The 14,190-nt window shown below is 41.9% G+C and overlaps 1 protein-coding gene across 2 annotated transcripts; it reads right to left on the reverse strand.

The window, feature by feature from the left end:
- Window positions 1–115: 115 nt before the first annotated feature.
- LOC112069675 (serine/threonine-protein phosphatase 2A catalytic subunit alpha isoform) lies at window positions 116–13,856 on the reverse strand. Of its 2 annotated transcripts, none has more exons than XM_024137040.2 (7): window positions 13,532–13,856; window positions 2,749–2,958; window positions 2,370–2,543; window positions 1,913–2,002; window positions 1,483–1,644; window positions 1,254–1,283; window positions 116–986 (listed from the first exon to the last, which is right to left on the reverse strand). In XM_024137040.2, exons 1-7 carry the CDS (start codon window positions 13,631–13,633, stop codon window positions 975–977), a joined length of 780 nt encoding a protein of 259 aa, XP_023992808.1. In that variant the 5' UTR covers window positions 13,634–13,856; the 3' UTR covers window positions 116–974. The 2 variants fall into 2 exon arrangements, with proteins under 2 accessions (XP_023992808.1, XP_023992807.1); XM_024137039.1 differs by having other exon boundaries at window positions 1,165–1,283; window positions 13,532–13,854.
- Between the last annotated feature and the right edge of the window lie 334 nt (window positions 13,857–14,190).

The raw sequence follows: 14,190 nt of genomic DNA on the forward strand, positions 1-14,190 counted from the left end.
ATCATAGTTTGGTCAACATATTGTGCCATCACTTAGATAACAGAATCATTATTCATCAAGTCCATCAACATTATGAGATGAAGCCATAAAATCAATTGAGTAAACATGTCACAAGTCCAGGAGCAACTRAATTCTTTATTCAACAGGATCCCTCAATACAAACGCACTCCTCATTATTATGATTTAGTGTGTGACTGTTTCCAATGGCATTTCTTGATCTGTCTGCCACACACAATTGGAAGGGCATCTGTTTAACCCAGCAAAAACTTGGTGACTAAATATATTTTTTAAGACAAAAAACCCCACAACATTCTGTAGAGTTTAACAGCCATCTTCTGACTTGTAAAAACACAAAGGCCCAGTCCGCTCAAATGTGATTTTCCTGTGCTTTATATACATTTCCACCCTGAGGTTGTAATATGATAATGCCCTTTTTAGTGTAAGAGCCATTTGAAAAGGCCACCTAAAARTTCAGCTTGTTTTGGTGGGATGTAGTTTTGACCTGCCTGGTGATTTGATAGAGATTTTAAAAAAAGTCCAATGTATATGTTTTTAAGTGCAAACAGGTTAAAAAAAATAACTGAAAAATGTGCGGATTCACAAAATCAGCCTTGGTGCATTGGATTGAAAATGTTTCAATTAACAAAACTTGGTTACTGTGCTAATCCTGAGATTTGAAACGGGGGAGTAGAGCCAGAGTAGTAAGGAATTGGAGTCCTTGGAGAACTTGGAGAATTTTGTAACACTTTTTGGTCCATGTACAGATGTTATGTGAATGCTTAAATAGTGGTGTGAATACAATTATGTACATTGATGTTTTGCTGTGTCGCCCAACCCTGCCCCCCTCTTCCATGGTTTTGGATGCTGAAGGTACTTTCATAAATCATGGCAATACTGTACAAGTGGTGAGGTTTTACAGGAAGTAGTCTGGGGTGCGACGGGTGACATGGGGTTCCCCTCTACGAGGCGCAGGGTCAAACTGCAGGCTGGAAAACAAACACCTTGTTTTWAATCTAAAATCCTGTTGAGAGTTGATGGATCATTACATTTAGGTCATTTAACAGATGCTCTTTTACTTCCTCCTCCAGAACTAGAGGACCTTGCTGGTAGAGCAACAAACTGAGGACAGTTGCCCATTCATGGAACGGTAATCAATATGCTTACAAGGAGTATTTCAGGGTGTCGTCGAGTTCCATGATAGATGCCTGGTTACCACAACGGTAACAGTAATTTGGTGCACTGAATATAGTTACCACGTTTCGCTCGTGGCACCAGTTGTAACCCTATAGAAAGAAAAAAAAAAAAAAAAAAAACAGGAGAACAGTGTAGTAGTGAATCAGAAATCTGAGACAGTCCTACAGACATCATTTTATAGTACATATGCATCAACCTGAATGAGGTGGCTAACTTAATGCATTCAGATAAACTTTCATACATTATGATCACCTTTCAAGCATGTCGAATCAGCGACAGACAGCTTACCTCCATAACCAGCTGGTGAGCTCTGGAGACCAGGGTAAGTCGGTTGGCATGGTTAAATGTCTCGGATATATCCTGGCCAAAGGTGTAGCCGGCCCCCCTGGGGGAGATGCCCCAGCCCCCACGGTCATCTGGGTCTGACCACAGCAGGTCACACATGGGTCCCTGTGGAAAAGAGGAGACGTGTGTAACCAGCATAGTAATAAAGATATGGATAAAGATATATATGGTGAATAAGGTCACAGAGCGGGGGAGGCAATAAGATAGAGTAGGATCGAAAGTCAATATGGTCAGTTGTGTTTTTCGACCAAATGGTTGAAGTTGGGATTAGGAGCAGACAAACTTATCCTAGACCTGTACCTAAAAGTTACTTCTAACTAGCAGCAATGAATCAGCWGAGTATGCTCAGAAGCAGGGTTGTTGAGCCATGTACCTCGTGTGGCACTTCCTGCAAACGGTCCAGCGCTCGGATGTGATCCAACGTGTCTATGGACGGAGACAGGCCTCCGTGAAGACAGAATATCTTAGAAGGGAAAGAAAACAGAACATTTTACATGATCATTTAAATATTGGTTCTGACTCTAACAGTTTGGCTGAGACATAACATACATACCCTTGAGGGAATTTTTATTTACAGCATACAACAGTTAAAGCACTGCAGATTCAACCTCATGTGGATTAAATGTGTGAAACCTCAAAATGACACAACGACAAGGATCTAGTTTAACAACATTTACTCAACCGTATTAGCACAACACATGGTTGCCATTCCACTCAGGCCAGGTTCATCAACAACGAGACTCCTGCACAAGGCACACTAATAACAGAGTGATAGCCCCGTAATAACAAAGACATAGGGATACTTAAAAGATTAATTTAACACCTCTTACCTGAGTATCTACCAAGGCCGTGAGAGGAAGGTAATCGAAGAGGTCTGTGAAGTATTTCCATACGTTTGCATTGCCGTATTTCCTTAAGCACTCGTCGTAGAAGCCGTACACTTGTGTGATTTGTCTGCTTTCGTGGTTCCCCCGAAGGATTGTGATGCGTTCACGGTACCTAACCTGCGATCAATGTTCAAAATACAGGGGATTACTAAACAGCACTGTTGGATGAATAGCCTACCAGGGCATTCTGAATGTGTGTCTTAGCATTATATTACTTTGGCATCACAAAGCCCTGTGTAAAATTATCATTGAGCACTCTCGTAGGGCAAGTTCAAATATGAATGGTCATTCAAAATTCCAAGTGCACGTTAACAATACTTGCCTTAAGTGCTACAAGTAGTGTGACAGTTTCTACAGAGTAGTAGCCTCGGTCAACGTAGTCMCCCATGAACAGGTAGTTTGTGTCTGGAGACTTCCCTCCGATTCTGAAGAGCTCCATGAGGTCGTGGAACTGGCCGTGGACGTCTCCACACACTGTAACAGGACATCGGACCTCCTGCACGTTGGATTCCTTGGTCAAAATTTCCTTCGCCTGGACAAAACCACACACAATTAGGCAAAGTTTCTCCTTACCCTGGACAAAACAAACATAAGGCTATGTTGTAGGCTACGTTGCAAAACYTTTGAGAGCCTCCCTTCCCACCGGTAACGTCCCCAAGAAAATAGACCAATGACATTTGGCAAGCTAGTTGAATTGCAATGCAGTTCCTAGAAACCAGTGGACTGTGAAGGGCAGCTCTAAGAAGAACAATAAGGCCTGCTGGGGGCAAAGCAGATAATATTATAGCAGAAAAGTCCACTGCTGTTATATAATGCACCTGATTGCATTGGCAACAAATATAACTCTGCATGCAATCTCCCCCTCCCCCCTCAAAAAGCATCAGTGTTGGTCTTTGAAAAAAGTGGCAACATATGCCTAGGCCCGTCTCCAGACCATTCAAGGAACAAATTCATTTTAAAAAAACAGTAGAGATGCTCCTTGAAGTGTCTGGCTGGGATAATAAATTGTTGGCAGAACGACACTGGGGGTTGAGTGGTATAAGGAGCTTTTAGAGCATGAATCCCATTTGGAGAGGAGCAGGCATAGAGTAGAGCAGGGCTGTGTCACTGTGTGGGTCAGAGATGAGCGAGAGATCTCTGCTACAGGCAGCAACGCACTGAGAAAACAAGGGAGAGACACTGGCAGATTGAGAAGAGAAACAGCACAACCAAGGCATATTAAACAAACCCGATACGTTTCCAAATTAATTTGAGAGGAAATTACCAATTAAAAGAATCAGATAAGGGCCAGAACCCGACAAACTATTGTAGGTCAGTGGGACTTAGAACATTGGTAAACATAATATAGTATATAGAGTCAATACAGCTTACAATATGGTATGACCTCAGAAGACAGATCTTTCATCAGTAACCTAAAACAACTGATCGACATGTCTATATTGAATGGATGATGTAAATGCCTCACCCCTCATAACCGCACCTACTAAAGATATGCCTTGCTGGCATCAGCTAAAAACCTCAAGTTCGTTAATTCGTCATACACAGTGCAATGAAATGCTTACTTACAGGTCACCTTTCGACAATACAGAAAGTGAAAACAAAGAGTAGTAAAAATAAAAACAGAATAGTAATTGAGCAAAAATATGATACAAGGTGGCACTCAAACTAATTTAAGTCAGATATTTACACGTCGTAAAGTACCATACGCCGGAAATGAAGAAATATAGCTAGCTAACGACCTTTTCCACGTGGGAAAAAAACAGAACGGAGACTTGCTAGCTACGTTAGGTAGCTGCGATTTTCTACAAGGAATCTGCCTCCCGGGGGGAGAGAAAAAAKKAAAKKAAAAAAACACTTCTCCCAAGTGGGTGTGACACCTACTCCTGTTGCCTGCTGCTTGGATTCCACCTGGCGATCTGTTCACCATGTGCCCTGACCTGTCTCCCTCTGTCTGGTACAGGTACCCCCGCCACACTGCCCCCTCTCCCCCGAGGTGTCGCTCGCCTCCACCACACACACGCGCTGTTGGGGCGAGTGACTCTGAACTTACAATTAGGGATGCACGATCGGTAAGCATATCGGAGTAGGCGATATTAGCTAAAAATGACAACATCGGCCCGATGTCTAGTTTAACACCGATGTAAAAGCTGATGTGCATACCTAAATAAACGTAGGTAGATGACATAATGCCACAAAAAGAGCTACACAGCATTCCTAACCTAGCCCACAATGTCTGCGGTGTGGATCTATTTTGAAGTTTCAAAGATCGTTGCATATGGCCTTTTTGTTATCTTTGTGCTGCTATTATTAGCATTCATGCTCAAGAATGTGCTGGTTCTCATACCGCTGCTGCTATTTCAATGGCATTTGAGAACAAGTTTGAAACATGAACACACGCCTAGCTCCATTCAAAACAACTGACTCGAGAAATAAGCTCATCAACTGTGCAAAAGTACTCTACTAGAGGCTAAGAACAAGTGAGTCGGTGGCATTCTGAACCTCTACGGTGTCGCCACCATGCTCGATGCTAGGTACAAGGGCCGCTACTTCGATGCAGACAAGAAACAGGGTTTACGTGAAATGTTAGACAGCTGGACAAGACGGAAATAGACAGTGAGCACCGAGGAAGAGAACCCACGACAGAAGAGGCCAGACAGAGCTGAAACATCACTGCTTGACATGTATGATGAAATCCTGGTTGAGAATGAAACGACTGAACAACAAAACAGCACAGCAAGTAAGTGAAATAAACATGTTTTGATTATGTTTTAGTGGTAATGGGGACATACATAAATTACAACAAAATAACTTTTTGGTCAGTGTGTGTTTCAACTATTTAACTGCACTAGAATGCTTAAAAGGCCGCTACAATTTTAAATATCGGTATCGTTTTTTTGGCAAGAAAAACATTGGATATCTGTATCAGCCAAAAATGTAATATCGGTGCATCCCTACTTACAATGGCTAGCCCCAAGTCATTATATATTTTTTCTTGTGCTTAATGCTATTTGCCTCAGGACTCCTGCATGCTTTGTTGACTATGAACTTGCTTGTTTARCCAACTGTGATACAGTCRGTTTGTTCCCACACTCGGAACTCTATTGGMTACACAGACTCCTGGCCTCCCATCCTATTCTATCCGCCACTCGCTGGCTTTGTATTCATGTTACCTGATGAAATTGCTGAACAATATGATCTTGTTGCCATCTAAATGCGCATTCAAACGTCATAAATCAACACTGCAGAGCTCTCCCTGTCCTCTGCTGTGCCCTGATTGTATTACTGCTGATGATACCTGGAAATGTGCATGTACACCATAGCCCATATACTGTTGCTAGCACCAATTCTGACTTGTGCTCTGATCTGTTTCACTGATTTCTGCTCTCGTAAAAGCCTGGGTTTTCTGCACGTTAACACTAAAAGCTTATTACCTAAAATGTATCAATTGAAAGTGGGGGTTCACAGCACCAATCTAGTTGTGTTGGTCATTACTGAGACATGGTTAAGAAAGAGTTTTGAATACTGATGTTAACCTTTCTGGTTATAACATTTTCAGCAAGACAGATCTTCCAAAGGTGGAGTGGCAATCTTTACCAAGGATCACCTTCAGTGCTTGGATGTCTCCACCAAGTCTGTCCCCAAACAAATTTATGTTTTAAGCATTAAACTTTCAAATAGCTCTTCGTTGACTGTTGCTGGGTGTAATCGTCCACCATCAGCACCGGCCTGTCCCCTAAATGCCCTAAGATCTCTCCCGGCCTTTACAAACACACCCCCATAAAGAAAACACATTTAAAAAACGGCCCCTGGTTAAACCGTAATCTGGCAGAGTTACTCCACCTCAAGAATTCCAGTTGGCGAAAGGCTCGGCACACGCATACTCAGCCTGACTGGCTCTCATTCAGGCGAATTACAAATAGGTGCACTCAGGCTACCCGGAAGGCCAAAGTTAATTKGTTTAAGGAGCAGTTCTAACCAAGAAATTATGGAAAACGGTTAAAGACCTGGAGAATAAACCCTCCTCACAGCTGCCCATGTCCCTTAAATGTTGATGTGGTTGTTACTGACAAGGATCACATGGCTGAGCTCTTTAAATCACCACTTCATTAAGTCAGGATTCCTATTTGCCTCAGCCATGCCTCCTTGCCCTGCCAACATTTTCTCATCTCCCACCCCTTCTAATGCAACTAGCCCTYATGCTCCTCCCACGCTACAAAGTTTCTCCTGGCAGGCAGTCACTGTGTCCGAAGTGCTAAATGAGATCCTTAAACTTGACCCACAAAAAACATCTGGGTCAGATGGTTTAGACCCTTCATTAAGGTTGCTGCGCCCATCATCGCCAAGCCTGTCGCTCCTCTCTGGGGAGGTTCCCCTTGCTTGGAAGGCAGCCATGGGGGTCATGTATTTAAAAAGGGGGAGCTCAAGCTGATCCTAACTGTTTTTGGCCAATTTCAATTTCCCCTGTTTATCAAGTGTTGGAAAGACTTGTCAATAATCAACTGGCTTTCTTGATGTCTATAGTATTCTCTGTGGTACGCAATCTGGGTTCCACGCAGGTTATGGATGTGTCAAGGCAAACTTTAAAAGTTCCTAAATTATGTCAACATTGCCCTCGAGTCTAAGCAATGTTGTGCTGCTATTTTTATTGACTTGCCCTAAGCTTTTAATACGGGAGACCATTCCATTCTTGTGTGCCGGCTAAGGAGTATTGGTGTCTGAGGGTGTTTTTGGCCTGGTTTGCTAACTACCTCTCTCAAAGAMWGCAGTGTATAAAGTCAGAACATCTGCTGTCTCAGCCACTGCCTGTCACCAAGGGAGTACCWCAAGGCTAATTTTTAGGCCCCAAGCTCTTAATTTACATCAACATAGCTCAGGCAGTAGGAAGCTCTCTCATCCATTTATATGCAGATGATACAGTCTTATACTCAGCTGGCCCCTCCCGGATTTTGTGTTAAACGCTCTACAACAAAGCTTTCTTAGTGTCCAACAAGCTTTATCTGCCCTTAACCTTGTCTTGAAGAAAGCCCCTCTTCCCACAGGTGTAGTCACCTCATACAAGTACTTGGGAGTATGGCTAGACAGTACACGGTCCTTCTCTCAGAACATATCAAAGCTGCAGGGTAAAGTTAAATATAGACTTGGTTTCCTCTATCGTAATTGCTCCTCTTTCACCACAGCTGCCAAACTAACCCCGATTCAGATGACCATCCTACCCATGCTAGATTACGGAGACGTAATTTATAGAGCGGCAGGTAAGGGTGCTCTCGAGCGGCTAGATGTTCTATACCAGTAGGCCATCAGATTTGCCACCAATACTCCTTATATAGAACACATCACTGCACTCTATACTCCTCTGTAAACTGGTCATCTCTGCATACCCGTCACAAGACCCAGTGGTTGATGCTTATTTATAAAACCCTCTTATGCCTCACTACCCCCTATCTGAGATCCCTACTGCAGCCCTCATCCTCCACATACAATACTCGTTCTGCCAGTCACATTCTGTTAAAGTTCCCTAAAACACACATCCCTGTGTCGCTCCTCTTTTCAGTTCGCTGGAGCTAGCGATGAACGAGCTGCAAGAAAACACTCAAACTGGACCATTTTATCTCAATCTCTTCATTCAGACTCAAATCATGGACACTGACAGTTGTGGCTGCTTTGCATGATATGTCGTCTCTTACCTTCTTGCCCTTTGTGCTGTTGTCTGTGGCCAATAATGTTTGTACCATGTTTTGTGCTGCTACCATGTTGTGATGCMTGTTTTGTCCTATATTTTCTTTTTAAAATCCCAGCCCTGTCCCCACAGGAGGCTTTTTGCCTTTTGGCAGGCAAATTGTAAATAAGAATTTGTTCTTAACTAACTTGCCAAAATAAATAAAAAGGTGAAATAATTAAACGTGCCAGACCAGGAAATAGTGCAATAGAGTGTAATAAGAAAATTGACAATAGTAATAAGAAAACCTTCAGCCTAGAATGATTTCACAGAATAAACAAAGTGTGAAGTTCATCAGTAAATCACTCTTCCCCCATTCTGTAATTTGTATCCCAAGACAGAGGCCATTCCACAAGTGTTATATTGAGTCACAGAGCCCAGCAACAATGTGGTAGTGATGCAACTCAGAATCACTCACATCCAAGCCTATATTTACTCTGGCTGCGCATTCTGCTGAACACATTAACAAAATGCACAGGGGATGGATGTGTCAGCCATCACTGAGCAAATGTGTGCTCTAAAACCACACCACTACTATGCTTACACCTACTGTTCAAGAGCTGGTCAATGACATGTTGATAAAATAATTTAAATGTTGAAAGATAATGATTAAATAATTCCACTGAAACCTTATAATTGTATGAAATTGATTAGAATCATAAAATTATAATCTGATGTGTGTAGTTTTAGTCAGAATTAGGTTAAACAATGTATCTGTATAGTGGAAAAACAGACTGAGCAAGGCGTAGCTCAGGATTTTAACTTGTATGTGGGGGCCGAAGAAAGATACKGAGAACAGTTAAACTGTGTTTGGACCGACCTGGCTAGGCCTCTGAGGAATTTATCAGGGCATAGGGAGTACTTCAAGGTTTCCCTAATCTCGGGGGAATGGAACTGTCGGCTGGGTAGTGATACCGTGGTGAGAACTATGGAGAAAGATTAAAAAAACTCACCTACTGTTTGTGTGGAAGTATGTGCATAGGATACCTACTGTTTGTGTGGAAGTATGTGCATAGGATACCTACTGTTTGTGTGGAAGTATGTGTGCAGCTATAAAATGGATGTCTTTGTATAATGGACTTCAGAACGTTCTCGTGAATAAACACTTGGTTTTTGTAAGCTGGGACTCTTGTCTGCTTCATTCAACCAGAATCTTACAAACTCTGGGTTGCAGACTGAGTAGATGAATTGAAGTTTATGAACATTGATAACAATTCTCATAACACGTGTTCAGGGGTTTGTGAGAAAACTGATTACAACAACAAAATGGAAACCATTGAGTAAATGGCAAAACCACTCACTTGAGACTGAACTCCACAGGCTAATAGAATGTGATCACTGACACCTTGTAGCCTAGTCATAGGCGGAAATCCCAGGGGGGACGGGGGGGGGTCGTCATCCCAGGGGGACACGACCCCCCCATCTTGGGAAAAATATGATTTGTCCCCCCCAATATATCACTGTAAACATAACTATGTAATTTCAATAATATTAATAATACGCAATGAAAGCACTTGTGCTGATTATAGACACTTAATAGCGCGTTTTTAAGTTTCAAAAGATTGCGACCCCCTCCGCCCTTTGCCTCACAATGGTTTGATCCACTGCCAGTTCTTTAGCTGGCAAGGTAATAGAGGGTTCGTATCTACTGTCCGAAAGGSACATGTACGTAACTGACGTGAGGTTAATCCAGTCAATCCATAGCAGGTCCATAGCAATGTTATTTATTTATTTTTATGTTGGCAGGGTTCACACACTAGCTGAATTTGCAGAGCTAGCGCGCAAACTAAAGCAAACATTAACTATCAAGCTAGCTAGTACCTATTCCATTTATGTGGCGTCGTCAAGATGGAATCTTTGCTATCGTCAGTTTATTCCAAGATCAGCATGCAGCTGTAGTGCTTCGACGTCCCTGTGATAAGGTTAGCGAAAACTGAAGTCCAAACTGAACAGAACAGAACTACACTCTTTCTACCATTGTCTTAAATATATATAATGGTCTCGTTGCAAAAGATAAATGTCGCTAGTTACTTTTTTTATTTTATTTTATTTCACCTTTATTAACCAGGTAGCAAAGTTATTAAGCAAACACACAGAAACGGAATTGGTGCTCGCTAGCTTTACAAATTCAGCTATTGTTGGAAGCCAGCCAATAGAACAAACTATTTAAATTACAAAAGGTTGCAGCATGTGTTGTGTAAAGTGTGTGTGTGTGCAGCTAGGCCAGCCAGCCAGGTAGAAAAATGGCAGAAAAAAGTAAGAAGACGGACATCAGAGTATTTGTCAGTACACCAAAACGCATAGTAAGAACTCTAGTAGCCTAATATCTCAAAGACTAGTTGATAAAATGTTCATAAGAAAGAAGTGAAATGCTAATGGAAATGTTTCACAATGATGTCATTGGCAGAGCAGGCAACAGATGGGACACAGACAGCAGAGCTGGGGACAGATATGCAGGGACAGATTGGCAGAGACAGGGAGTCCAGGTAAGTTTGTTGAGTCTTTGTTTGGCAACATTATGAAAGGTTCTCAATTTTTTTGACTTGTAAAATAGGGACATAATTGGAAAATGCCATGGATACCCCACTCTCAACTTAAACTGGTGGACTAAACAAGATTTGTTAAGGCAATGGTATTGCTGTTGTGATTATTGGGTAGTTTTGGGTACGGTAGTTAGGAGTACGGCAAACACCTTATTTATTTCTAGGAGACAGACTGTGGTCAGTTAGGTGGTGAAAGGGAAAGAGCCAGGGAGAGAGACTTCAGAGGACAGTGTCACAGCCACGGCAGGACAAGTGTCACCCTTGTTGCCAGCAGCACAGTATAGGGACAGTGCACAGCATTGTCCAGTTACCACAGTGATGGCACAAAACCGTATCAGCCACACCCACAATTATAAGAACCGCAAACTCTTGCCAACAGAGTGTTGACGTTTCAAGAGAGATGGTTTGCGATTTCCCCTGGCTACATTATAATCCATCATATAAAGAGTGTTGTGTTTTCACTGTAGCCAAGGGTTTTCAAGCCAGCCATCTTTTGGCCAAAGAGCAGATGCTGCCTTCATTAGGCAGGATTTAGGAACTGGAGAAAAGCATTGAAAATTCACAGCACATCAAAACTGCAACCAACTTTGATTGTAACAGCACACCAGCTAAATCCAATCAGTGTCCAGTTATCCAGCGCGTGGGTAAACAGCAGGATGACGCAAGCATTGCTTGATGAAAATTGTTAGTTCGGTGCGGCATGTAGTAAGACAGGGACAAGCCTTTAGAGCCACACGGATGACAGTGGGAATTTATACCAGATTTTTGAAACTTAGGGCAGAAGAGGATGATCCCATTTTACTGAAGTGGTTAACAGACGTACCACAATGTACACAGGCCCCAAAGCACAGAATGAAATTCTGAACATCATGGCCAATAGTCATTCGAGGCATTGCAGCTGAGATTAGGTCTCTTCCGATTGTACAATTTTCATTAATTGTTGATGTACTCAAGATGTCTCTGGTGCTGAACAGGAGAAATGTCTGTCTGCGTTATGTTGACCATGACCATGTCCCTCACAAGGAGTTTATTGGGCTATATACAGGGTGTCGGAGACAACAGGCGAGGCATGTGCGAAAGTGGCAACTGATGTGTTGTTGAGGAAACCCGCAAACATATGCTCGGTTCTTTTGTTCAGTAGTGTGTATAGCAGTGGTTCCCAACCTTTTTGGGGTACTGGAACCCCTGCATATTTTGAGGCAAGGCAGGCAAGGTTTTGAGCGGTCCTCAGGGACCTCCACCCCCTCTATATTATATGTAAACTTACTGGAAACCTTGTGGTACTGACTACATTCATTACACTTTTTTATTTCACGGACCCCTTGCAATTAGTCCATGGACCCCTGTTTGAGAACCCCTGGTGTAATTGATATTTGTTCTTTTGTTTAGTAGTTTTCAGTACACTTACAAATWATTTATTTKATGTTATTTTATTTAAAATTGCATACTTTGTGCGACATACTTGTCCATAGCTGCTGTTTGAAGAGTTGAGACACTGACTGAAGGATATTTTGTTTGATTTATTTGGGTTTTTCATTGAAGTAGTTATTTTGCTTTTAGAACTGTACTTATTTTAAGCTTTTTGTTCTTTCAAAGATATTGTAGTAGACTCAGGCCAGGTGCACATATTTAATGACTATATAAATGTATCAGAAAAAGTCCAATTGAAAGGTCAATTCAATACGGAGACCAACTTTGTGATGGTTCTCAATGGAGATTCTTTTAGATATGATCACACCATATTCATTGTATTTATGAAAACTACACCCATACAGTGTACAGTACCATTGTCACCTACTGACCTTTCTTGATATTGCTGGTTGTAAGTACGAATACCTGCATACATACTGGACTGGTAAGGAGCACTGCTATAACTATTATTAGTAGTAGAATTATAATGATTTAAACATTTGAACAAGTTGGGAAAACCCTTCAGTTAACTACTGTACCTATCAATTATCCAGTTGTAGGAATTATGGTTCCTCAATATACATTTAACATATAACAACGTATGCTATGTGTTACAGCACTACTTTTGGTGTCCCCCTCAGGAATTGCTCTTGAGAAAATMTAATGTAATTGTCCCCTCCAAGGTTGATATCAGATTTTCGCCCCTGAGCCTAGTGGTGAATATTTGGCAATGGGAAATTCTAGCAGAGTACCATTTTCATCCATACTGTAATCCTGGCCTCTAACCTACAAATCATCTCAGGACACGAATCACCTGTTTGTAAACAAGTCAAACGAGTACATGAGTAGACACACCTGGTTATATATATATATATATATATATATATATTTTTTTTTTTAAAGAGTATTTAAGCCCATACATAAGTGTAACAGCCAAGTGAAAAGAGTATCAATGAAGATTGATGTTAAATCCCTGCTCAGACCCTAGGTGGTGTACTGATGACTTGATAAAGTGAAAGTTCTGTCTGACCTAGTTCTTGTCGTGTCCCACAGTTCAGTTCACTCAGGGTGGGAATCCAGGATGTGTGTATGTCTGTTTTACAACTGTACTCAAGTGTGTATGGTTTGACTAGATCAAACAAATAAAAATACTTCACATTTCTTTGACAAGCGCAATGATTTTGCCACAGGACACTCAGTCATACCATCAGCACATACAGTATGACGCTCAAAACACCCCTAACATTTTAGATAGACCTACACGAGAACGTAGGCTATATAAATAACCACTCTTGAAACTAGACAGGATTATGTTATAAGCTATTTGGCAAGTGTTGATAGCGACAAACTGCGCAATATGTATAGTATCATCCCCCTGAATGTTACACTGAAAGATTTTACAATGGAAAAGTATATTCCCGTATACCGTAACTTACCTTTTCGCAAAGCGTTTTGACTTGGCTCTCTGACAGCTGTTTGCAGTCGTTGATTTGTTCGATCCATAAGTCGATCTCCTTCGTAAAACACTTCTCGTCCATTACTGATTGTTATTTCGGTTAAGTCAGTGGCACGGAAATTGTTATTTCCCTAAATACTCGCAATCTTCCCCCAAATTGACCAACCAAGTTGCATGCGGTTCTAATTGACACATAAATTGCTGAACGTACATGAACCGGAGCGACTAGGATATGTAGAGACGTCAGTAGCTGTTGTCCCACCCTAGACCGTGATCCACTCAACACAAGTAGGACTGGGAGCGCCAGGCAAATGCCGCATTACTATTGGTCTCCCAGTAGAAATCTTTGCATTCTTATTGGCTATTGGGTGACTTCGTTTGCATGGCCCGGTGCCGCGCGTAAGCGGAGTTCACCCTTCCATTGGTCCATAGGAATATCTCCATTCACCCGGGAAACCGGGCCATGCAAACGAACTGATTCAGTGGTTGGTACATTGTAAKCCTTTGTTAATGATCGTAAATAATGCTAAGTTGTTTTCACTATGAAAATAGCCTATTCATGGTTAGGGACAGATCTAAATTTACTGGGGTGGAGGGTGGTCAAAAATAGGGGAGGGTTGTCAATGTTTTTTTTGTTGC

The sequence above is a fragment of the Salvelinus sp. IW2-2015 genome, unplaced genomic scaffold, assembly GCF_002910315.2.
Source record: "Salvelinus sp. IW2-2015 unplaced genomic scaffold, ASM291031v2 Un_scaffold1077, whole genome shotgun sequence".
Taxonomy (NCBI): Eukaryota; Metazoa; Chordata; class Actinopteri; order Salmoniformes; family Salmonidae; genus Salvelinus; species Salvelinus sp. IW2-2015.